This window comes from Ceratotherium simum, chromosome X (assembly GCF_057802395.1).
Source record: "Ceratotherium simum simum isolate JZ-2026a chromosome X, ASM5780239v1, whole genome shotgun sequence".
NCBI lineage: Eukaryota > Metazoa > Chordata > Mammalia > Perissodactyla > Rhinocerotidae > Ceratotherium > Ceratotherium simum.
Window position 1 is genome coordinate 125492338 of NC_141940.1, and position 26577 is coordinate 125518914.

The 26577-nt window shown below is 37.0% G+C and overlaps 1 protein-coding gene across 5 annotated transcripts in view; it reads left to right on the forward strand.

Moving 5' to 3' along the window:
* The window catches only part of LOC106800156 (neuroligin-4, X-linked), a 295700-nt gene that overhangs the window by 167358 nt on the left and 101765 nt on the right, over positions 1–26577 (forward strand). For 3 of the 5 annotated variants that reach the window (XM_087426647.1, XM_087426648.1, XM_087426650.1), the window contains 2 exons: positions 8409–8468; positions 11815–11967. In XM_087426647.1, the coding sequence (XP_087282773.1) occupies positions 8409–8468; positions 11815–11967 (213 nt within the window). The remainder of the gene's footprint in view (positions 1–8408; positions 8469–11814; positions 11968–26577) is intronic. The other 2 variants (XM_087426649.1, XM_087426651.1) reach the window with 1 other exon arrangement.

Below are 26577 nucleotides of genomic sequence, written 5' to 3' on the forward strand. Positions count from 1 at the left end.
TCCTTTTCTGCAGTTAGAGTTACCCTACATTCCAATGCTAAGCAAAATAAGTCAGAGGGAGAAAGTCAAATACCGTATGATCTTACTCATAAGTAGAAGATTAAAAACAACAACAAACAAACATATAGAGACAGAGATTGGATTGGTGGTTACCAGAGGGGAAGGGGGAAGGGAGGAGGGTGAAAGGGATGATTAGGCAAATGTGTGTAGTGATGGATTGTAATTAGTATTTGGGTGGTGAACATGATGGAATCTACTCAGAAATCAAAATATAATGATGTACACCTGAAATTTATATCATGTTATAAACCAATGTTACCTTAAAATAAATAAATAAATAAAAAGTGATAAAGGCTCAAAAAGCAAAAAAAAAAAAAAAACAGGCTTGAATGACCTTGTGATTCTTTTAAAAAGTATTTTTAGGGGCCTTAATTGAGGTCATTTGATTTTGCATCTTCTGGAATGACAGACTCAGGAATTGAAGATTGGGATGATTTTGTCTAAATCTAGACTAATTTTGTGTTTTGGAACGATTCCACCCTAGATCCCCGTGTCAGACACACAAATGAGGAAAGCCAAAGGCAACTTGACTGATTTGATTGGTAAAGTCAGAAGAGATGTAGACAATTTATTCCCCATGTAGACAACGAAGTGGGAACGTGCCAAAGTTTCCAGCTCCTCTAATTCCTGTCCCATATACCGAAAAGTCATATGGATTAGAGATTCCTCCCATGAGTCAGCAGTCTATGTTCTGATTACAGAAACAAGCTTTTCGTCAGAGTTAATACTATGCACCAGAACTGAAAATCTTCCACAATCTCTTAGCAGGGAGAATATACATACATATACCTACACAGAGTTATTGTCTTGTGTCTTTTTTTAATACAACAATTCAGAAGGCATCTCAGGGCAAATAAAAGCTAGTTTCAATTTCAACATGAATTTTCTAAATAAAGATGCATAAAAAGCATCTAGCATAATTCAATATTAAATTAGTTCCAGATTTTAAATCCACTGTGATTTAATCTCAAGCTCATAGAGATTGTTCGGTGAGGTAATACATTCTATCAGCTGAAAGTTCTATAAAAATGGGAGAGATTCATGTAAATCTAATAGGATTTGTTTTTTATTCCTGAAAACAGAAACATTTCAATGACAAAATTCACAACAAAAAATACTTATATGGGGCTATGCAATGCCCTGAGATTTTAATAACAGGGGCACAGACATATATCAGAGACCTGTAAACTTTTAGATTTATTTTGATTCCTACCAAAGAAAGTGTGAAACACCTTCTTCCTAATTCTAGCAAAACAAGAAAGGAAAATTATTATGCACATTTTTCTCTCAGTCTGTCCTCCGAGGCCGGTCAGAGAAAAAGAAGAAAATGGACCAAAAAAAAGTATTGTTTCCATTATTACATTGAAGCATTTTTGAACTAGTAGAAAATCAGAAAGAATTAGACCTTGTTTTGACTGTAATCACAAATATATGCCTTCAATTTTCCTGAAATGACAGCCCAAGATAAATTAAGTGATGGTAAATTACAATCTAATTTCAATTTGAAAAATCAAGTAAGAGAATACAACATCTAATTTCTATACTTGAGAGAATTAGTTTTACACACTCTATAGAAGAGTGTTTCTCTTACCAGTATGTATTATTGTTCTTCAAAGATGGTATAACAAGTACCTCTGCCTTGTAGTAGGTATGGTTTTAAGGTCAAATACCCATAATTCTTCCCACAGACATTTACCCTGTGACTTATATGCGCTGGATATTTTGCTAATTTCGAATTTTGCTGGCAAAATATCCAGCACGTGTAAGTCACAGGATAAATATCTGTGGGATGAATCATAGATATTTGACCTCAAGACCACACCCTATTACTCAGCAATTCTAAATCTCTTTATATGTTCTGGAGCAGAGGTCCTCAAACTTGGGTATGGCTTTCTGAAATTTTTTCAAAGTGTAACTCTCCTGATGACCTTAGAGAAATCAATTTCCGTACTCTCAGCTTCTAGATGTTCTTTTTTCTAAGGCTTTCTAGTCACTAAAATCCTTACTCTCACATTACAAAAGCATAGCCTTCACTACCCTTGGCAGATCTCTTACCATCCTGCATTTCCATGGCATATAACAAAAGAGGGCTCATTCCAAATGCTGGTTTCCAGAAAGCCTCTTTGTTAAAGGCTCCATTAGACAGACTTACCCATATTTTTGTTAAGAGTGAAACCTGGTCTTGTTCGGATGTTCTGATTTCAGGAAAAAAAATGAAGCAGTAGGTCAGCTATGCTGATGCGTTTAAGTGCAGAAATTGAACTTTCGTAGGGAGCCAATTTTTCAAGGTGCACATGCATTGGATAAAACTCACAGATAAAGTGGTCTATGTTATCTTTCAGATTCGCTGTGCTAATAATGTTCTAGTGGAGGTTACAATTTATGTTAAAATTTATGTCTAAAGTGTTTAATTAATTTAAGTAATCAATACATCTTTCTTCCCATCTCCTAGCCAGAGCCAGCATATTTAAAGTGTCAGTACGTATTTGTAGAAGGAATGGGTTTATGGGTGCTCACTGGTCTCCTCGCAGTATTCAATTAGAAGATTAAAGAAATTTTCCTCTGTGGCCTAGGGGCAAACTGATCAGTCCCACGCCTATCTGTAATGGCCAAGAAAGCATTTATTTCCCCCAAACCCCATTCCACAACTTCCTTGGTATTGAAAATAAGATATTTAGCTTCGACCTGCCCTTTTTGTATTTAGGATAACAAGGCGAAATTGACCTTGGAATTTGCCCTCTTAAGAGGCAAAAAAAAAAAAGAAAAGTGAACTGGTAAATATATTTTTAATGTGATATCGCATGTTAAGAGCAATAATTCTAAAGGTTTTCTAGGTTCTATCATTTCTCTATATTGTTGCATAGATAATGGGATCACGTAAAACTGATGACTTGATTTGGCGATTTACATACATAAATGGCCACAAACTTAGTGTATGTTGAAAAGAAGGAGTAGAAAATTACTTTCCTGCCTCAAAATGTGAAGAGCAGCATCCACGACTGGGAGATTTTCCATTGACTTTTGTGTGTGTGTGTGTGTGTGAGGAAGATCAGCCCTGAGCTAACATCCATGCTAATCCTCCTCTTTTTGCTGAGGAAGACTGGCTCTGAACTAACATCTATTGCCAATCCTCCTCCTTTTTTTTCCCCCAAAGCCCCAGTAGATAGTTGTATGTCATAGTTGCACATCCTTCTAGTTGTTGTATGTGGGACGGGGCCTCAGCTTGGCCGGAGAAGCGGTGCATTGGTGCGCGCCCGGGATCTGAACCCGGGCTGCCAGCAGCGGAGCACACATATTTAACCGCTAAGCCACGGGGCCGGCCCTCCATTGACTTTTGTTTTCTCCTTCACTGTGGTTCACCTTTTCAAAGTGATATAGACAAAGCACTAAACGGGAAACATCAGAAGAACAGGTATAAAGAAGAATGGGCATCCTTTAGGATCAGGGATGTTGGGATATTTTATTTATAAAATCATATTGAAATATTAGGAATGGCTATACTTTTGTTTGAAGTTATTTAAATATTCTCTTTAATATTTAAAACCATTTCCCCACGGAGGTTTGATGGAGATGCTAATTATTAGATGTAAAGAAATATTATTCTCGCCTTTTCGGGAAGGTGCAGACCTGGAGAGGGAGGGGAAAACTAATGGCCTGTGTGGATTTTGAAATGGCTTTTCTGGCAGCCATGAGATGGGTTTACTCTGGAATAAGTTTCAGCAGAATCTTTTTCCCTGTGTCCTCTAATATGTGTATTTACATAGTTCATGATTGTAACTAAAATAGATACTCAGGAGAACTCGGTTTATTTTTAGGTCATTTAATTAGTTATATTTACGAGGACAAATATTGCAGCAGCTCGTTAGAAAAGAACAAAAGGGCGAAAAATTAAATATACATAGAACATTAAAGGCGATATCTAATTATGTTTCTGGGTCAGGCTCTGCTATATAAAATTAATTTAAATTGTGGTTTGGCAAATAATTTCTCTCAAAATCTCAGCAGATGTTTTTGCTGCAATTGACCAGTTCATTCAAAATTTTGTGTGGAAGGACAGAGGATCTAGAGCAACCAAACTATCTTGAAAAAGCAGAAGAAGGTTGGAGGACTTATCCTTCCCTAATTTAAAATGTACTATAAAGATGTAGTAATCAGGGCAGTAGAGTACCTGTGTGGAAATAGATATAGAATGGAATATAATTAAAGAGTCCGGAAATAAACCCTCACATTTATAGTCAATTGACACTATTGTCAACTGACAACACTTCAACAGCAATGTTGCAACAGTTCAATGAGGAAAAGTTAGTGTTTCAATAAATGGGGCTGAGACAATTGGGTATCCGTATGCAAAACGATGAATTTCAACCCTTCACATCGAACACCAAAATTAACTCAAAATAAATGAAAGATGTAAGAACTAAAACTCTTAAACATTCAGGAAAAAAACATAAGAGAAAATCTTCAGGGCCTTGGGTTAGGCAAGGATTTCTTGGATATGATATCAAAGCGTAAGCTTTAAAAGAAAACAATCGATAAATTAGATCTCATCAAAATGAAAAACTTGGACTTCAAAACTTTTGCACTTCAAATATTGAGAAAGCCAAAAGAGGAGCCACAGACTGGGAGAGAAGATTTGCAAATGATATTTATGGTAAACAATTTGTATCTAAGAAAACATTAAGAACTCTTACAAATCAATAATAAAAAACAAAGGACCCAGTTATAAAAATGGACAAAATATTTGCATAGACATCTATAGACAAGAAGATAGTACATGAGAAGGTCCTGGACCTCATTAAGTTATTAGCTAAATGCGAATTAAAACCACAGTGAGACATCATTTCACCTCCATTAGGATGGCTGTAATCAAAAAGATAATAGAAGTCTTGGCTAGGAGGTGGAGAAATTAGAACCTGTATACAGAGCTGAGGGGAAGGTACAATGATGCAGCTGATTTGGAAAACAGTCTGGCAATTTGTTAAAACATTAAACATAAATTTGCCATATAAAATAGCAATTCCACTCCTAGATATTTACCGAAGAGAGATGAAAATATATATCCATGCAAAAAAAATTGTACACAAATGTTCACAGCAGCGTTATTCATCATAGCCACCAAGTGGAAAAAAATACAAATGGCCATCAACAAGATGAATGGATAAATAAAATTTGGTATATCCATACAGTAGAATGTTTTTCATCCATGTATAGGCATGCATCACTTAACGAGGCGGATACGTTCTCAGAAATGCATAGTCGGGTGATTTCATCATTGTGTGAACATCATAGAGTGTACTTAAACACACCTAGATGCTACAGCCTACTACACACCTAGGCTCTATGGTACTAATCTTATGGGACCACTGTTATATACTCGGTCCCTCTTGGACCAAAAGGTCATTATGTAGTGCATGACTGTAAAGTAAATGTAGTCCCTATGCACACTACAATATGGAAGGACTTTGAAAGCATTATGCTGAGTGAAAGAAGCAAGACACAAAGGCCTACATATTATATAAATTCATTTATATGAAACACTCAGAAATGGAAATAAAGACAGAAAGTACATTAGTGAGACTGAGAGATGGGGTATGGAGTCCCTGCGAATGGACACCAACAGTCTTTTGGGGGTGATAGAAATGTTCTAAAATCAGATTACGCAGATGGTTGCCCAAATCCATAAATTGACTAAGAAATCATTGAATTTTATACTTGGATAAGCTGATTTTATGGTATGTAAATTATACCCCAGTAAAGCTCTTAAAAACCACACTTGAGTTAACAAAGGAATTTGGTAACGAATCAAAGAGACGGTAGATTAGCCTGGATTGCTCCGTAATCAGTGATGTAACTATGTTACGAAAATTGTAAAAGCATTACAAATCTTTAGAGCATTTTGCTCTGCTTGTCGGGGAAGTTTATCTGGCTGGGCACTGCCTCTCATCCTGCCCCCAGAAATATTTCAGATTGCGTGCTCAAATTTCGTGCACTGATGGTGAGCCTGAAGACGTTGAGAACTGGGTCTTGGGAAAGAGCTGTGGCATTTAACTCACCCCAGACCTTACAGAATGGCCTTTGTTTGGGCCAGTGGTCACAATTCTGTGCTTTCAGCTGGAGCATGGAAGAGAAAAGAGATTATAAGGAGAAAATTCAGAAGAAGAAAGGGATATAAGATTAGGCTCGTGGGAAAGGCAAAGTCCAGGTATGGAGTCCTAATCAAAGAAGACCTTTCTCAATGTGGACTGCATGTTTTCTGGAAGGCTGTGATAAGGAGAGGTAGTCAAACTTTAAAGGAATACATTTTCTTGGAGGGAATCAGCTGAATCAGGGAACACATTCTCTCCCCTAATCCATTCCATGTCTTTTAAGTACACCTTTAATTTTTCGAGTATCTTTTCTTTTCTAATGAAAGACATGACGTGTCTCTATAGAAACTTAAAATCTTCCTCCATGAATGAATTGAAATTTTTTTTCAGAAAGGAGAAGGACTTGTTTTCTAACACAAACAGCTTAGTTGTATTATCCATGTAGCCTATTTCTCTAAGAAAGGCGTTTCTTTTAGGCTTTTTTACACAATTTAGCCATAAATTCAGTCCACGTGTTAACTTTCAAATAGATTTTATGTGTATAAATCCTGACAAAAGAACCCCAAAAGACAGTCGAGCTAATTTGCTGGAGATTAATTTTTTAAGAGATTGTTTTAAGATACTTAAATGCAACAGAATTCTTTGACATGAATAGATTTTGATATCAAGATAACAACTATAAAAGATTAACACCCCAGTGTTCTGATACTTTCGAAGGGATTGGAAATGAGCATGTTGTAACGAGAAAGGATTGTTTCCTACAAGACTTAGCTCTACCTTTAGGTAGATTGGATAAAATTAGTGGTATGTTGGAGTCTCAAGGGATCCCAGGCACCTCTTCCCAGCTCTGTCTTCAATGACCTTATATTGGTATCTTGAAATTGTTTACAGTGGGAATATTTAAACCTCAAAATCAAATACAATACCTCAGGTTTCCCACCCACCCAGGTCTGCTTCTTAAAAGATGTTGAGCCACTTGAACTTGACAATATTGGACTCTTACTGGACCTGTGAAAACAGCAACTTCAAGTCTTGGTTTCAAACACGTTAAGCTCCTTTGAGTTACATAAAATTGAAGGCTGGTTTTCAGACACAAGTGTTGTGGATAACAGTTACTATTTTTCCTCTCTCTTAATTCACATATCCTAGCACCCTATAGGAAGGCAAAGATCCTTTCAATTGATTGACAGTTCAAGTTATAAGAACTGGGATACACATACCTGGGCTGTGTCTGTGTATGAAAAGAAAACAATTGAGCCAATTAACTAAACAGTTCAAGTGATAATAAATGTTTTGGCCTCTTGTATCTGAAAAATATAAAAACCAAAATGGTGCGCTGCACATAGAGAGCATAAGAGAGTCTTTTGGTGTGATTAATGGACCCTCTCTGCATTTTGCCTACATGGAAATTCCTATTTGGCTTATGTTTAAGGTCGTCAAGGTAGGTGACTTCATTTTTTTTTTTTTTTTACAAATTCAAATAGCAGTAACATTCAAATAATATTTAATAAGAGTTTCAAGAACAGAGAACATGATTTGTAATGTTTTATCTTGACTTAAGAAATACTTGTTGAAAGTGGTAGACTTTTTTATAGTACACAGCAGGAGCAAATAATGGGTAGTCTTCTCTAACCACTGATGAGAGGTGAATCTTCCTGATTTAAATTAACTAGTGACATTCCTGATTTTTATTTGAAATGGTGTGTTTTATAGTTCTTATGCATGAAACTAATGTCGATTTTGAGATATTTTGATTAAAGTTCTTCCATGTTTACTGTTTAAATGTATTTCTTTGTACATTACAGAATTTCCTAGCCAAAGTGTATCAGTGACATTTCAAAAATTTATCTAGATTATAACATGTTAAAATTAGAGGAACATTGAATATTTCATATACATTTCTTTTAAGAATGTGGGAAATCTCTTTTTTAATAATTTAATTTTCTTTTTTTTTTAAACTCACATTCGCTCTTTTTTTTGGCAGTAGTATCATTTTAATCCCCAAACTGCATTTTCACCGGATAGCTAATATTTTTTGCAAGTAACATTTTGAATTTGTTCTTGTTGACATCTTTCTGTTTACATGCATTTTGCATCGCCCTTATTTTTTTGAAATCCAAATGTAACAAATTTCAACTTTTTGTGTGACATTATTTTTTTTTCTTTTACTGGGTAATATCTCTCTCTCGTCTGATTTTTTTGCAAACCTGTTGTTTTTGAATTCTCTTTTTTCCCTTTATTTTCCTTCTCAATATGACCCAGGAGCCAACACAAAGAAAAACGCAGATGATATAACCAGTAATGACCGTGGTGAAGATGAAGGTATTTTTTGATTTTTCAAAGCTTGATCCTGATGCATGATTTTATATCTATCTCTCTATTTTTTTTTTTTTTTCATTTCAATCTGTTTTTCCTCCCCTTCTCTGAAACAAGTACACTTTGGTGTGCTTCTTTATTTTCTTCTTGTTTGGAAACCACTGTCATTTTTAACCCAAATGACCGTGTAGATGACTACACATCACCTGTGAGAAGACATATAAACATTGTTTCTGAATATGTAGTGAGTAACAAAATGCTGTTTACAAGGAAGCCTGCCGTTTTTCTTTTTCTTTTTCCTTTTTTTTTTTGACTAGGTCACAAGAAGAGAAAATGGAATTTTAAAACATGCATGTATACAATTTCTTTGCTTCCTTCCTAGTGTTATTGTGTAAGTTAATGCTGTATTTTGGAGCTTTGCTCTTCTTAAATCTTTCTATGAACTGCAAAACTCTGTGAGACACCTCGGTACAACTTTTCTGGGAGCTGGTGTTTCAGTGTGTGTTTTTTTTTGAACATACTGATTCCAAAATAGGTTTCAAAGAATCTTCTCTGGCTCACAGTAAAATACATGAAAAAGTGTTTTAATGAGATGTTGTTATTTCTTTCAGGACTGCCTTTTAGCAGCATTTAAAGAAAAATAAATAGGGATAGCAAGGTCAAAAAGCTAGCACTGTGCAACTTTCTTTTCACACCACGGCTATTTCAAAAACATTTTTTCCTCTCAAAAATATTTGGTTGCTATGGAAAGTATCTTCTTGAAGGATCCCATATTGCTTGACAGATTATCCACCAGAAGTAAATTGATTCTTTTTAAAAGATGGAAGATACCTGGCATCTAAGCGACTGCTAACACACTGTATCCTAGTCCTTCAGCAGAATAACTGATTTAAAAGAAAAGAAACAATGTCTAAAATAAGCCTTTGCTGCCGTGAAGCCTCTATAGGATGCGTAAAAGCACATTTCTCCAATCTGAGCAGCAAAATGCATGGAACTCTGTTTCTTTACCTTAGAGGATGAAGGCCCTTGATGAACCTGTGGTTCTCGGGCTGAAAGGCAATTTACAGCAGAGAAGTGAGTAGAGAGTTCGGTGCTGGGCACCAAAATCTCCCTGAAAGTGCCTTTTTATCAGCGGGTTGGTTTTGCTGTCCTCTTTAATTTCCTTCATATATCAGCTGCTCTCAAAGAAAAGAAGTTTTGCCAAAGTTGCTTTCACGCCTGTCTTGTCTTAACGTTATTATTATTTTATTTTTTACCTGCATTCATAGGGCTGTCTCTACCTCTAGTGGCTACCTAAGAGAGCTCTTTGGATGGTGTTCGAATATCCCCTCCTACACCTGATGCAGTAGCTAGCCTCTCCTTTGGTGTGGGCCCCAGAACACCTGCAATTCTATCAGTACTCAAAAAGATATATATTTTTAAAAACTCTTCTCCTTATTCTCATAAGAGATGGTGTAAACCATCTAAGGATGTAATTTGCGTCTTGCTCTGCACTCTCTTTTTAGCATATTTCCTTTTGATCATTAGGATCTGTTTTCACAACACTCACAATGCAACTTTAGTACCATTAAAATGCCGTCTAGTTTTCATTTGATACCCATAACCTGCATTTTTTTTTAAACTTTGGATTAATATGGCATCTGGTTATTACTTCCTCAAGTTCATGAGAACCTTGTTCTATGTGCCTCAAAAGGTAAGAGATGTTGACCAAACATTTTTTCTGAGCAAACCCCTTAAAGCAGCCCTCAAAATCTTCACCTATTCCTTTTTCACCATGGAGTAGTCAACAGCAGGTTATGGTAAAATAAATAAGGGCAAAAACAGCTAATCAGGGGCCAGAGAGAGAGGTGGATCATGCCAATACCACACCTTATAGAGACAGCAGTTTATTTAAAAATTCCACATAGCGTATGACGAATAAATGACTAATAAAGGATTTTTACCTTCTATTTGAATTTCATATGAGAAAATAAGAGATGCTCTTCTGCTGTGGGTTAACTATCTGCAGACACACGGACAGCTTGACACTCTTTTTCTGTACTTGACTGTGACCAGTGGGTTTCTCCTGATTTCTTTACTCTGTATTGTGACACCTCATGAGCACATTTGATTTTGTGATCATAATTCATTTTATTAGTAGCCACTATCCAAATGATGGTGGTACATTTCCTTAAAATTCCTTTCTGATATATCGAAAGTGTCTCAGTGAATTAGAATAATAAAAACTCCATTGAACAAAAAAGTGAAAATTAATATACATGGGTAAATTTGGTTTTCTTTTGATGACATACAGATACTTAAATTATTTACACACACATACACATACATATATATATGTGTGTATATATATCTCCATAAATTATTATAGTTGAGCTCAGTCTTCTTAAACATTAAATATAAGCCTAGGGAATGATTGATTAACACCAAGTAGGTTATTTCTTCATAACTTTTCAGAAAGCAGGCTTTACAAATGGACAAAGGGTGTCTGAACATTTATCATCACAAACCATTGCGAAATATTATTTTTACATCATTGTTAAATAAAATAATAAAGTAATTGCTAAGAGTACTCATTGGTTGCAAATCACAACCAATATAAACTCCACAGGGAATTTGTATTCCCTGTGAAAATATATAGCATCCATAATTTTATCTTGAGGTTGCAATCAAGCACCACTTTTATTACATCTCTTTCCTTTTTGTCATTTACATATGTTGGGATATTACAACAAGTCAGCCAGAGCAAAAACACTTGCTTGGACATCATTTTTTCTTTTGTTTTCATTTTTACACATTTCTGTTCTGTTGATAATTTTTGACCATTGATTTATTTTTTTGTCACCCTCTGTCCTATATTGAGAGTTTATAGTTTCACTCCTCCTCTTACGTTCCCATCTTTAAGTTAAAAGTGAATCTATAAACTCACCTTTGACTGAAGAGGGCTGTTATAGTAAAAATAAATGATAATTTTGAAGTTGGTTTCACACTCAGTGAAAATATATTTTATAATGGATGCCGTGTGCTTCTTCCATTTCAGTCACCTTTTAGGGTTTGAGCACCGTTTAGGAAATAAGTATCTCATCTAAATCCTTTAATTTTTTAGTGTTTTAGATATATACATACATACCACTTCAAATGTCTATATGCTTCTCAAAATATCATTTCTATCTGTAGAAAATATAACAACGTTGACCATTTTCCTTAGGCAATCTTATCAATGTGTATATAATTCAAAAATAGACATGGGATTGATTCAAGTCAGAACTAGGAAAAGTAAGCAGTGTCCTTTGCCCTTTATTTAGCTAATCAGTATGATTTTTTATTGTATTTCCTTATCTGGCTTTTTTTGCAGACATCCATGATCAGAACAGTAAGAAGCCAGTTATGGTCTATATCCATGGCGGATCTTATATGGAGGGTACTGGCAATATGATTGACGGCAGCATCCTGGCGAGCTATGGGAACGTCATCGTGATAACTATTAACTACCGGCTGGGAATTTTGGGTGAGTGATTCCATCACATACATGACTGTGCGAGAGGCAGTGACGAAGGTCTGCTGTTTACCTTGTTGGGACTCACTGATTAGAATTGTGTTGCTCTGATTCCGAGGAAATTCTACTTCCCAGTACTCACTTCACATGTTAGGATTTGTCTGTTCCTTTTAATAGTTGGATGCACAAAAAATCTGTTTTTTTTGTGCAGTTTGTAATTAGGAATTTTATTTCGTGGAACTCCAATCCCTCCTCAAACAAACACAGAGTCCAAAGTCATCAAATTAACATGAAGTTTTATTTAAAGCACTTTTCTTTCTGTGGGCTGAATGTAAACTTTGTTAGCCAACATAGCTCTGTGGAGTGAACTCGCTTAGGTGGTGTGTATGATAGCATATTTGGCAATGGGTGGTCATTTCGTACAGGCTGATAATGGCCATAGATGTTAGCTTTCTTTTATGGTTGTATAGGTAGATTAATTAGTTGATCGTGTGTAGGAAAATCTTTGACCTAATTTTTTAACTGATTATCTGTGTTTGTTGGGCCTTGAAGAACTGCTGTGTGGTTAGCTGGCCATCGCATTTGCATGCAATGCCACTTAACTCTTATTTGAATTTTGTAACATTTTGTGATTTACAGTTAAAGGACGTTGGCTAACTGCATGGAAATTCATGAGTGGCTCTCCATTGTTTTGATGTTTAATTCATTGTCCTCCAATTGGGGGTTGGAAAAATATATATTTTGGGGGTAATATTTTGAGATTTACCTTCTTTCGTGGTTTTGTCTGCTGTCATACAATTTGTGAATAATGTTCCTTGGCCTATGTAAAAAAAGTTTGTTTTCAAGGCAAAAATGCATTGAAATGGTGCAGAAAATTGAGTTTTTAACAATGTGGTTGTGAGTGAGATGTGTATGTCACAGGGTGGGTACCACAAAATATAAAAAGGACTTACAGAGATCTGTCAAACAAGAAATATGATTGGAAATGTGTTCTCCAAATAGGCAAATATTACCAAGGATAGTTTATTTTCAACTTGATGTTTTAATCTTATCTTGTACCTTTTTTTCATTCACATGTGAAAATATTCACCTATTAAAAAGACCCCGGGGTGGGGGTGAGTAGTAGAAATGTATTTCTAATTGAGAAATGCAAACATTCATAAATGTTTGCAAAATTACGTCTTTTGGAGCATTAATAAAGTACTCGAAATTCTCTGTTGGTTTTTTACATTAAAGAAAATAAAAAGGAGCTTCTCATTTCATGATTTTATTTCTTTTTCTTATTTCATACATTCTATGAGCCAAACCTTTGCAGAGTAATTTCACATAGCAATGATTGCATGCCTCTCCAAATATTTTCCAGAGGCTTCTGGCGAGTTGCTTTAGCCACTAGTGTTTGAAACAGGAAATCGTGTTTCTTGATCTTTTACAAAAGATCCTTTCTAACAAAGAGGTGGGGAGAGGAGACAACATGTCGGGGGGCTGCACGTAGCCCTTTCAAAGCAGGCAGTGTGTTGGACCCTGTGTAGCATCATCAGACAGAGGAGGTGCTCTGGGCTCTGTTTTCTGAATGAAGCATCGGACATTGATCAAGTTCTTGCTTTGCTGGAATAACAAAAATGTTCTCTTGCGTGCATGATGTGTAGATGTTACTTAAAAGGTTAGATTTCAAAAGAAATTGATTTTTTCCCCTCTAAAGCCGAACTGTATTAAGCAACTCTGCACGGCGATCTCTTATCAGTTTGGCCCGTTCATGAATTAAGTACAGATCTGGAAAAGTACTGTGGGAATTATATGCGTCTTAATATTTTTTTAAATAAGGGAAAAAACATTCTTGGTTTTAGAACTTTTCTCCTTGAAAAATTCTAAGTCTACGTTTTGCTACTGAGAGTTAAAGAAAAATCGTGGTAAGATAACAGAGAGCTGTGAGAGAGGTCATAGAGAAATAAAAGAAGCAATTTAGCATCTCTCTCCAGTCTATTTACATCCCGCGAATGAGCTACTGTGGAACCACCGAGAACACTACAGACACCCTTTTATTGGATGGAGTGAAATGTGCCAACTTTGCTGATTATACAAAGTGACGGAGATTTTAAAATGTGACTTAGTTTATCACCATCACAGATCTTGCCTTTGCTGCTGTCCTCTTGGAAACTGTTAGGGAGCGTTTACTTTTTCCTTGCAGGAAATCACTATTATCAGTGTTGAAAAATATTTTTAAACCATCGGCATCCAAATATTTTAAAAGGTGATCAATTAAAATGGCACAATAATCACAGGGATGATCGTTCCAATTAGTGCCTTTGGTATAAATGCATGCGTTTTTAGCAAAACGTTGAAGTATTGGTTGAGTTTTTTCTCCAAAAAGTAATAAATGCATAAATGCCATTTTTCTGTCTGAGGAATGGAAAAATATTGTTTGCGATGATTCTTTTTTTTGCAGAGTAAAAAATGCAGTTTTCCTACCCAAAAGAGAGGGGTAAAAAGAAGAATTATGGTAAAAATGGAAACGGGATGCTGGTGTGGAAAGGACATAAATTTTTAGGATGACACAGAAATGAACCAGCGTCTTCCCTCTACTCCATGTCTGACATTGAGGAAGTCAGCTAATATTTTCTGAGTCCCTATAGACTGTGGTAGCATCCTCTCCTTTGCAAAGTTATTGTACATACAGCACAAATGTATTGTACATACATTATGTATGTGAAGTTTCATAGCCCATGACTGGCAACCAGTACACCCAGTCACCTTAAAATTTCCACTGCTATTAATATCACTGGACATTGTATTAATATCACTTTTGATCCACAGAATTAATTGAAACTGGCCAAATATGTAATAGTTAATATCTATCCAATACTGTCATCCAAACTGAACCACTTTAATTAAAAAGATAGTAATAATTATACGACGCTTGTAATGTGAAATAAATGAGAGGATCTTCGTGCTTGCTTTTCGAAATATGAATCTTTCCTTTAATCAGAACTGTGTGACACAGTCTTCTAGCCATTGACCATATAATTTATTGTCGAATCCAGGACACTTTGAGAGTTATTAATAAGCTATTAATAAGCTGGGATTGTCCCTGGCAAACTGGGATGTGTCATTATAGCTATAAGGTAATTATTTATACCCACATAAGGTCTAATGATTTAACTGCTGTTCCATTTGTTTTCAAAGGAGATGCTCCTGTATCAGCATGTTTCCTATTCGTTCTACTGTACACCTTTGTCATTAGGAAGGCATATATATCCAAAACTTGTGTTCTATCAAATCTGCCTCTTATTTTTTTTTTTCATGATGATTGTCCAAAGACCTTTGATATAAAAGAGAAATCTCCTTACTGTTGGTTACTGATGGAAATACCTGGGATTTATTTATTTGTGGCTCTTACCTCCACTTTCCTCATTAATTGTCTCCAATTTGCATGTCTTTGCATCTTCAGTTGGTTGATTCTACCCCCATTCAGATATTCATTTCAGTTTAGCTCGCATGGTATTACCTTTTGAGTTATCCTACAATTCGATGCCTCATTTATGCTTTAAGTTATTTTTGCTTCAAAATGATCCTCTATATGCTTTAAGACCACTTTATTGAGATCCTGCAGTGTGGCCAGCGGTGGGTTGCTGTATGTGTTACTTCCCTTAATCCTCACAAACTCCCTTGGAAGGTTCACTTATCTTACTTAGAAGGAAACAAAGGCTCGGAGGTGATGGGATGGACTCAAGTGGTACAGCTTGTAGGGATCAGAGCTGGGGTTGGAACCCAGGTCTAACGGAAGCCAAAGAGCTCACCTCCAGCCTTGCCAGTCAGTGTTAAATACGAACCAGGTAAACTACAAAATGAGTTAGGAAACTGAATACCACTTTAGCATCAGGTTTACCTTCTATAGTTGCACAAAAAATATCAGATGTGCTTATTGTTGATCTAGATAAAAAATTGTGACACGATGCTTACAATGTATTCCTATGTTCCTCAAAGTGGGTTCTTCGTTGCTGATTCCTTTTCATTGAATCATTATTGGTAGTCCACTATGGTGCACGATGATGGTGGTATCTGCCCCAACAATGGCATTTGTCACATCAAAGCTCTTGGGCACCATGGATTTAACGCTTTATCATCGAGTTGGGTGTCTAACTGCTAGAGCCCATTCCTTTGCCTGCTTCCTGTCTGTTGCCCTCAAATGGAGTTGAGACCATTGAGCTAAATGGTGACTTCAATGGATGTCTCACCTGATAGGTATTTTGTGATCTTAAGAAATGTTGCCCATAGGTTTACATAACTGACTTTTCCAAGGATTCAAAAAGTCTCAGAAACACCTCCTCATTTTTCAAGTGTTGTAGCTATACTGAAAGTTTTCCTCTCAGGGAAGGTTGTGTAACTAACAGTGTTCTGAAGTTGCCTTTCTCTTGAAGGTCATCCATTGCATACACCCATTTAGGTGCATTGCTCTCGTAACTTTGAATATAAGAGAGAAATGTTTTGAAATAAAAGCAGTCTATACGCAGAGCAGGAAGATTATTTGAATTAAAATCTGCATGACTTGAGCTATATGCATGCTCTCATGGTGTGGCTACCTTTGCTGTTCTGGTCTCCTTTTTGGGGTCTTGGTTTCCATCTGAGATGGAGGGTCAGGGCATTTGGAGGCCCTTTGACATGAGCTAGAGTAGTTTCACTGTTGTCCCTTTAAAATATTGGTCTTCCATGTCAGACTTCATTCAGTAAAAGGAGTCTGGGAATCATTGGAGCTGAGGATTGATAATTTCCTGTAAAGAGCTATGATCTGAATTCCATGTTTGTGCATTTCTGCACAAGCATTTTGCATCAGTGATACTTTAGTGGGTCGCTATGATATGCCGTATGCACCTCTGCTGCAAAATATCAAGCTACTGTATAGATGGCACATACATTCCTCTGTCATTTGGGAGTTCAAGATGTTCACTATTTGGTGCTTTCACTTTTTTTAATAAGAATCCTTTTTTCTCTTTTCTTTTTATATGTTTTGTTAAGAATTTTCTCTTAAATTACAAATGGAGCATATCTTATTTATCAAATCAAAATTTCTTAAGTGTGTATATAAAGAAAAAAATCATTCCCCCCTTCAAGGATCTCCATGTCTTGATGCTGCCTTCCTAACTCCAGCATATCCCCTCTCCTCTCAGATTTCCCCAATTGGATTCCGACTGGAAAAGTTTCCTTTCTCCACCTTAAAAGAGAAACCATGCATCACTAAGCTACAAAAAATGCTGGAAAAAGTTAAATGGGTACAAAGGAAAGGTGGAGTGTTGCACTTAGAGAAAAATAAACAAAAGTCTAGAAGTAAAAGTTATGGGAGAAGTGTGAGAGCATGGGATGAGAAATTGTGTGAGACCATTCACAACCATGAAAATACAGACAGTGGAAGGAACGGATGGGAACCCTTAGAATAAGACCCTGTTTGGTGAGTGGCTGACATCATCTGGGTCTCATTGCTGCAAGGGTTGCTGATGTTGTTCTCCAAGATGGGCTCAGGGGCAGTGGGGAGTATGTACTCTAGATAACACAAGTGTAGGATGCATGCATTGGGGAAGGCAGTGTTGGCGTAGCTTCTCTGATTCGAAAGCTACGCAAAAACGAAAAACCAAGAGATTCTTCCCCAAAAAAGTTATTGTCTTTCATAGTCTTCTTTATCAATAGGTTTCTGGGCATTCAATAGTCGTGTGGAAACACTGTAATCCAATCTTTGTTGTAGCTGGTGTTGATATGAACCAGAACTCTGGGAGTGGACAAGTTTGTGGTCCTGTTTTGTTCTTGCTGATCATTTATTTGGGTTTTCCTCTTCTGCCTCCTGGTGGCTAAACATGCCTACTGCATTAACTTTGGTCAGCAAATAAAGAAGAGTGCTCACATCGGATGCATGCTCTGTCATTGGGACTTCAGAGGCACGTGGGAGCAGATATAGAAAGCACTACAGTGGGATCAAGACTCTAATGTGGAAGGTGTCATTTGTGTGAAGGTTGATATGAACAGCAGAGCCAAGAGGATCCTTTGTTCTGAGGTGACAGAAGGCCATGGGGGAAAGTAAACTGCAGCAAATGGAAATGAAGAGAGATGTGAAGGGATTTTTTGGGTGAAGAAAATTAGGAGAAGGGTGGAGAGAAGGTACAAAAGACTTTTTTCTTTCAATCTCAAATGCACAAAATTATTGACTAGCATGTGCTGTGCTATGCAGAATCTCCATGACCTCCTTATGGATGATTCAGAATTTCTTAAAAGAAGTTGGAATTTTATTTTTGCATGGCTAGCCATTTTTGGAAATCACAATGTTAAGACACACTTGATAGAAGAATCTATTCAATAAATACATAATTTCCAGCTAATTAATTCCAGAGTGTCATGTCAGCTTGAGTTAATAATCACACAGGATATACTTAAAAAATGTTCTCTCCCAGAAATTTTTACATTCAAAACAGAGTCTCTTAGGAGTATTAATTCTAAAAGAAACAAACCACTCTCTCCCCTTTGTATGTTTTCTTCATTTTGCTTCTCACATAGCGTATGAAGGGTTGAGCATTTTTAGTTGATTAGGATAAGGTGGCCTCTGTCTTCCTGGGAAAAAGGGGCATGAGCATCATTGCAAATGAAAAGAAGGTCATTGGGTATTTGAGTGTTGGGAGAAGCTGGAAAGTTCCAGGTGGAAGCATTGACATTGAGAGCCAAGATACATTAGGCTTGATTGGAGTGGGCTGGGAATTAAGATTCTGGCGATAATTCTGTCACAGAAATGTTTTTTAAACAGTCCCTGAAGGATAAATACCTGCATGCTTCCTATGTGCCTTTCCTTCCTTCCCTAGATATGTTTGAGGAAATTAGGCCTTTCAAGTGAGATATTGGAGAAATGTCTGAAAGGCAATCGGAATGGGAAGTTTAAAGACTGCTGAGGCTGAAACACTCCATGACTATACACATTCTAGCCTGTAGATCTTTTTTTTTCTTGTGACATTCACCTGCAAACCTGTAATAGCCTGCTTTATAAGAAACATGAAATGAATGTGCACGTGTGTACATGGCAGGAGTGGTACCACGAGGGGCATAGTCTCTCTTCTAGTATAACTCTCCTAGTTTTGCCTAATGACACACCAATAAGTCACTGACTTTATGAAAAGGAATGCTAGAAGATGCAAGGTGCAGATTCAAAGTGACTTTCTTAGGGAGCAAAAGGTAACCCAGAAATGGCAGATACATTGTGCATTTAGCAAGATAAATGTATTTTTCAAATAAAATCGCATTGTAACATATTTATTGGGTAAGTCTGATCTAATGGGTAGGGTAATTTTCCTTTGATTAAAAAGAAATAGCTTTTTTGAATGAAGTGTGCAATTCCCAGCATAAAAAATCAGATATATTTTAGAACACTAAATGCCACACTCCTTTGCTGCTATAGCCATGAGGCATGGATGAGCTAGGGTCTTTCCGTAGATAAATCAATTGCAGGGCTCTGTTGATTCTGCTAATTATCTGAGATGGCATGCACTGATTTTCATTGCATTCAGTACAACGGCTTTTATTATAGGTTCAGATATTACGGAAAGAAGGTTGTGTCCTATGAAATGGGTATTGTCACAAACAGGTGGGTAGGATTGTAAAGATACACGTTTTAGTATAGACATAAGCATTAGATGATCTCGCACAGAAACACTCTGAATTCTATCCAATAAAACTAAGATTTGTACCAGAGTTGGGAAAACAATTTTGGAATGAGGAAATGTTTCCAGTTTGGATTGAGAAATGTTTTCTATCATTCAAAGTGATCCATGTCTCTTTACTAACGTATCTGGATAACTGTTTAGATGACCCAGTTATTCTTTTTTCTTAGAGATCTGACATATATATATCTATATATATTCTATTCTATGCCGTTTGAACACATGGAGGACACCTCACCAGAGTGTCTCTTTCAATATGTTTCTGAATCTCTAAGAATCCTTTCCCCTCGTTGCTATCCCCTTCTCCCTCCTAAATATAAACTTATAATATCATTTAGAAATATCATTCATCCTTTCCCTTAGTAGTGCTTTGCTAAATCCATGCATAGGATTTCACATCTTTACAAAAAGAATCTTGAGCAAATGGCCTCATTACTTCCACATCTCTTTTTTTCCACAGTGCTCATTTTTTTAGTTATACCTTGTCTATTTCTTCCCTTCTCATGTCTGGTTAACCAACTTCCTCCCTTTTAATCATATTTCTTCAAAACTGTTCTCTCAAGGGCCACTCATATGTCATAAGCTTTTTCTCTGCTGCCCCAAATACTTTTAATGGCCTTTACTGCATCCTTATCTTTCTTAATCTTCTTGGAATCCTTAACATGTAAATGACCTATTGGGTTTGTCTCCACTCCTACTTTTCATTGTCTGTCTGCTTTATTTAACACAGCTTATATACAATGTACACATTTAAAGTGTACAATTCAATGGCTTTTAGTCTAGTCACAAAGTGGCTGCCATCAACGCCATTTAATGTTTGAACATTATCATCACTCCAAAGAAAAACTCCATATCTATTCCTCTGGCCCCCCAGACTTACGCAACTACTAATCTACTTTCTGTCTCTATGGATTTGCCTTTTCTGGGCATTACATGTAAATGGAGTCATACAATATGTGGTCTTTTGTGTCTGACTTTTTTCACTGAGTATTATGTTTTCAAAGTCTATCCATGTTGTAGCATATATCAGTACTTTGTTAATCTTTATGACCAGGTAATACTCCATTGTATGGATATAACATGTTTTGTTTATCCATCCATCTTTTTTGTGTGCATGTGAGGAAGATTAGCCCTGAGCCAACACCCGATGCCAATCCTCCTCTTTTTGCTGAGGAAGATTGGCCCTGGGCTAACATCTGTGTCGATCTTCCTCTACTTTATATGGGACACTGACACAGAATGGCTTGACAAGCAGTACGTTGGTGTGCGCCCGGGATCCGAACCCCGGGCCGCCGAAGCGGAGCGTGTGCACTTAACTGCTATGCCACCGGGCCAGCCCCTATCCATTCATCTTTTGATGGGCATTTGGATGTTTCCACTTTTTAGATACAGTAATGCACCATATAACTACACTTCGGTCAACAATGGACCACATATACAACAGTTGTCCCATAAGATTAGTACCATACAGCCTAGGTGTGTAGTAGGCTATACCATCTAGGTTTGTGTAAGTACACGCTATGCTGTTCAAACAATGACAAAATCACCTAACAACACATTTCTCAGAATGTATCCCTATCGTTAAGAAATGTATCACTGTATTATGAATAATGGTGCTATGAACATTCATGTACAAGTTTTTGTGTGGATACATGTTTTCACTTTTCTTGAATATATACCCAGGAATGGAAATTCTGGGTCATATTATAACTCTGTGTAACCATTTGAGTAACTTTCAAATTCTTTCCTAAAGTGGCTGCACTGTTTTCTAGTTCTACCAGCATAAAGGCTCTAATTTCCCCACATCCTCACCAACACGTGTTCTTGTCCATCTTTTTAACTATAGCCATCCCAGTGGGTATAACGTAGTGTCATATTTGATGTGCATTTCCCTGGTTACTACTGATGTTGAGCACCTTTTCATGTGCTTACTGGCCATTTGTCTATCTTCCTCAGAGAAATGTCTGTTCAGATCTTTGCCCATATTTTATTGGGGTATTTATCTTTTTAGTATTGAGTTATAAGAGTTTTTTTTTTTTTTAAACATGTTGTGGATACATGTTCCTTATCAGATATAGGATTTGCAAATATCTACTCCCATTTTGTTTTTTCCCCCACTTTTTTGGTGGTACCCTTTGAAGCACAAATGTTTTTAATTTTGATAAGGTTCAATTTATCTATTTTTTCTTTTTTTCTTTTTGCTCTTTTTGTGGTGTGTAAAAAGTCTTTGTGTAACCCAAGGCCACATCAATTTGTGCCTATATTTGTTTCTCAGAGTTATATAGTGTCAGATCTTATTTTAGACCTGATCCATTTTGAGTTCACTTTTTAAAAATATATTATCACGTGGTTTTTGTCCTTTTTCCTATTGATATATTTCATTAATCAGTTTCTGAATATTAAACTAACCTTGAATGCTAGAATAAATCCCACTTGGTGATGGTAATGATCCTTTTTATATACTGCTGGATTTGGTTTGCTAGTATTTTTTTGAGGACTTTTACATCTACATTCATAAAAAGATGAATGCATAGAGCTCTTTTCTGGTGATGTCTTTGTCAGGTTTAGGTATCAGAGTACTTACTACTCTCCTCACAGAATGAGTAGGAAGTGTTTTCTCATCTTCTATATTTTTTTAAAGAGTGTGTGGAGGATTGGTGTTAATTTGCCTTTGAGCAATCAGTAGGATTCACCACTGAAGCCATCCAGGCCTGGGATTTTCTTTGAGGAAAGTGTTTTCATTACTAATTCACTTTCTCCACTTGTAGTCCTATTCAGATTTTGTCATCCTTCTTTTGAGCTCATTTGCTGTCAGGCATTCAATGCTCGCATCGAAGATGAGGTTACTTTAATTCACATCTCTGACCCTGATCTTTTCACTCAATTTTCATTTCCACCCTTTTACATATCCAGGACATTTCCACTTGAAATTTCCACCAGCGCTTTGAAACAAAATGGCCCCATATTACTCACAAAACTGGCTGCAAAGAGGGAGACCAGCAACTCACCTTTGTCTCTTTCTTATCACTTATGTATCTGGAAACTTAGTCCTCCGACTCACTTATCTACAACTCTGCATAATGACTCTTGCTGCCCAAACAGCCTGGCCCACTTATTGTATTTCACAAGTTCAGTGCTATCATGACAGTCAATCCAATATTGAGCCCTACTGCTGTCTCCATTATTAGGATTGGCTACTCATCGTACGGACCCGATTTATGGATGCAAGAATGGATGAAGTGTATCTAGATAGAGTGCCATTGAAGCATCTCCAAATATGGATTCATTTCAACCAGTTTACTGTGACTGGGGATTTGATCCTGCCACTGCAGGCTCAGGGATCTAAATTCATGACCTTGATGTAGGAGTCAATATGTCTATCAGGGAAAGATCAGCATTGACTGAACTACAATGCAAATTTTCTCATTGACCATAAGACATTAACTCCCCATAACTGTCAATAAAATATGGATAAGGCATCTTTTGGCTATGAATTGGCAAGCAAAATTCACAAGGTTTTATAGGGAGCCCTAAATTTAAAAAAAAAAAAAATTACAGAAAGAGAAAGAGAGCTATGTGTGTATAATTTAAATGATATTAAGACATTGTTTCTTACCCTTACAAAGATATCTTTGCCAAGGAAACTTTAACAGTGGATTTAATTCATTCATTCATTCATTTATTCGAGACATGTATACTGAAGACCTGCTGTTTGCCACATGGTGCCTTCTGCTGGGAATAAAGTAGTGAAGAAAAAAGACAAAAATCCCTGAGCAGATAACATTTTTATTCCAGCGAGAAAAAAATGAAAAACAGACACATATCATAAAATGCATAGTATGATGTGGTATGATGAGGGCTGTGGACAAATATTTAGCAAGGAGGCACTTGACCTCTTATGCTAAGTATATTATGGACTTCATGGTTTCTGAGCCTCGGCACTCTTGACATTTTGGACTGGATGTTTCTTTATTGTGGGGATCTGTGTTGTACATTGTAGGATGTTGAGTACCATCCCTGGCTTCTACCCACCAGATGCCAGTAACACCTCCCACCCCCGGTCATGGCAATCAAAAATATTTCCAGGCATTGCTGAGTGCCCCCTGGTGGGGAGGAGGAGGGAAGCATCAACCCAGTTGAGAACCACTTGTCTTTTGCGTATTTCCCTTCTCTGAGAACAGAGGGTCACACTGGCATGAAAGTCCCTGTCGCTGAACTCAGTTTGAACTGTAAAATTCACATTCAGTTGTGTATGGCTTTGTTTCTTCATGTGGATAATATTTACTTCTGGGAACTGATTTCTAACCTCCTTGAGGGCTGGGGTCATAGCTCATAATGCCTTTGCCTTCTGAGTGCCTACCAGTTAATAAACACCTTCTGGATGATTAGCTGTTGCAGTGTTTTTGACTCCAAATTGCAAAATGAAAGCTAATTAACACAGGAGAGAATATATTGATTTGAACATTTTTTTTTAATGCAGTATGAGTGAACTGCTCGTTGTCAAAATCTGTGAATGCCTCATTTTATGTAAACCATGTTTATATCCACTCCTTAGATTTGGCAGCTGTTCCTTTTTCACAAATACAGAAGGTTCCATTTTCCTCGAAACATCTACTTATGCCAGTGTCAACAGCTCAGGATTCATCGTCTTTACATATAGGTTAGCTTCAATGGAGACGATATATGTCTGTGGCATGCATGAGATCTTGAATCGAAACTTATTGTTTCAAAAATATTTAAAAATCTGCGTGTCTTAATATTTTTATCAGATTTTGATAGTTATAAAAACAAACCGAAATAGTAGAGCTCTGTAATAGATTTTTTTCTTTAGCTCTTTCCATGGGTATTCTAAACAACTGTGATAACAAGACAATAATTACGATTTTTCCCAAGAGCTGTGCTAAATTTTTGCAAATGACTGTCAGGTTTCTTAGATGACCCTAAAATCTAAAAATATTAGTTTTCTAGGGCTGCCATATCATATTACCACAGACTAGGTGGCTTAAAACAGCAGAAGTGGATACTTTCCCAGTTCTGTAGACCAGAAGTCTGAGATGAAGGTGTGGCAGGGCCACGCTCCCTCCAGAGGCTCCAAGGGAGGGTCCTTCCTGCCTCTTCCAGAATCTGGGGGCTCCAGTCATCCCTTGGCTTGTGGCTGCACCCCTACCCTCTCTGCTTCTGTCTTCACATGGCTTCTCCTCTGCATCTGTCTCTCCTCTTCTTTTTTTTTTTTTTTAAAGATTTTATTTATTTATTTTTTTCCCCCAAAGCCCCAGCAGATAGTTATATGTCATAGCTGCACATCCTTCTAGTTGCTGTATGTGGGACACGGCCTCAGCATGGCCGGAGAAGCGGTGCGTCGGTGCACGCCCAGGATCCGAACCCGGGCCGCCAGCAGCGGAGCGCGTGCACTTAACCGCTAAGCCACCGGGCCGGCCCTCCTCTTCTTATAAGAAAACCAGTCATTGGATATAGGGCCCACCCTACTCCAGGATGATTTCGTCTAGAGATACTTAGCTAAATTACATCTACAAAAACCTGTTTCCAAATAAGGTGACATTCTAAGGTTCCAGGCAGACAAGAATTTTTGGAGGACACTATTCAACCCATGACACCTAACTTTCTCATATGGGTCATTATTGGGATATATATGTGTGTGGATACAGGAGTAGCCAATGTTTTCATTCTGTGTGTCACTGGACTCAGGATGAAACCTGGCTCAGAACTCACCATTCGTAGAAGATCCTTCACCTTCTTGCTTCCTCTTTGCTTTCAAATAATGTAATGATGTAGTATCAAGAATTTTATTTTCTGAACCTTTAAAACTTCCCCACTAGTTTTTTTTTTTTGGTGAAGAAGATTGCCCCTGAGCTAACATCTGTTGGCAATCTTCCTCCTTTTGCTTGAGTAAGACTGTCACTGAGCTAACATCCGTACCAATCTTCCTCTATTTTGTATGTGGGACACCGCCACAGCGTGGCTTGGGAGTGACGTGTAGGTCCGCACCCAGGATCCAAACGTGTGAAGCCTGAGCTGCCGAAGCAGAGTGTGTGAACTTAACCACTATGCCACCAGGCTGGCCCCAAAATTTCCCAACTAGTTCTAAAAGCAGCAAAAACATTTTTTCCTATTAGCTACGAAACATATGCCTTTGTTCCAACAATTTGCATAGGACTATATCTCACATTTTCTTCATCAATTACAAACTTATAAATATACGGTGAAAACGGTGACTTTGCTATATTCTTTCCACCTTTTCCCTCTATCATAAAATCCAACTACAAATGCTCCTTTTTGCCCTGTCTGGGAATTGCAAGTTGGCCACAAGCCATCTCAAAATGGAGGTTCCTAAAAATTAACACACAGGATTAATGCAGTTTTTTAAAAAGAGACTTATTCAAATAGATCTCAAATTTTAAAGTGACTGATGGACTTTTAATGAAAATCTTAGCCCACTGCTCACACACGAGTGATTTTTTCCTGAAAGATGCTATCATCTTATTGCTGCACCAGCAGAGTGTTTGGCCAATGAAAATAAGAGAGTCCATTATAGAGAAATTCTTTAGACTTTATTTTTTATTTTCTAGAATAATACCAGAGAATCTTACTTTAGAAGCAGAGATATATATGCCTGAATTGGGGATTGTTGGCTACTGGTAGGGATTCACTTGAATGGAAATAAATTTGCTTTCCTTTTGGCCAAAAATTATGCTCTCTTTTCTCCCAGATTGGCAAAATTATTGGTTTCAATGTAAGGAGTACTGTGGGTCAGATTGCCAGTAGTTTCCTACACTACCAGCCCATTCATTAGTCTTCGTTCTTCCTTTATTAATTTACATGGATGGCCTCTTTACTCTGAGAGATTTTTTTTTCCAGTTTTATTGAGATATAATGGACATATAACATTGTGTTAGTTTTAGGTGTAAAACATGATGAT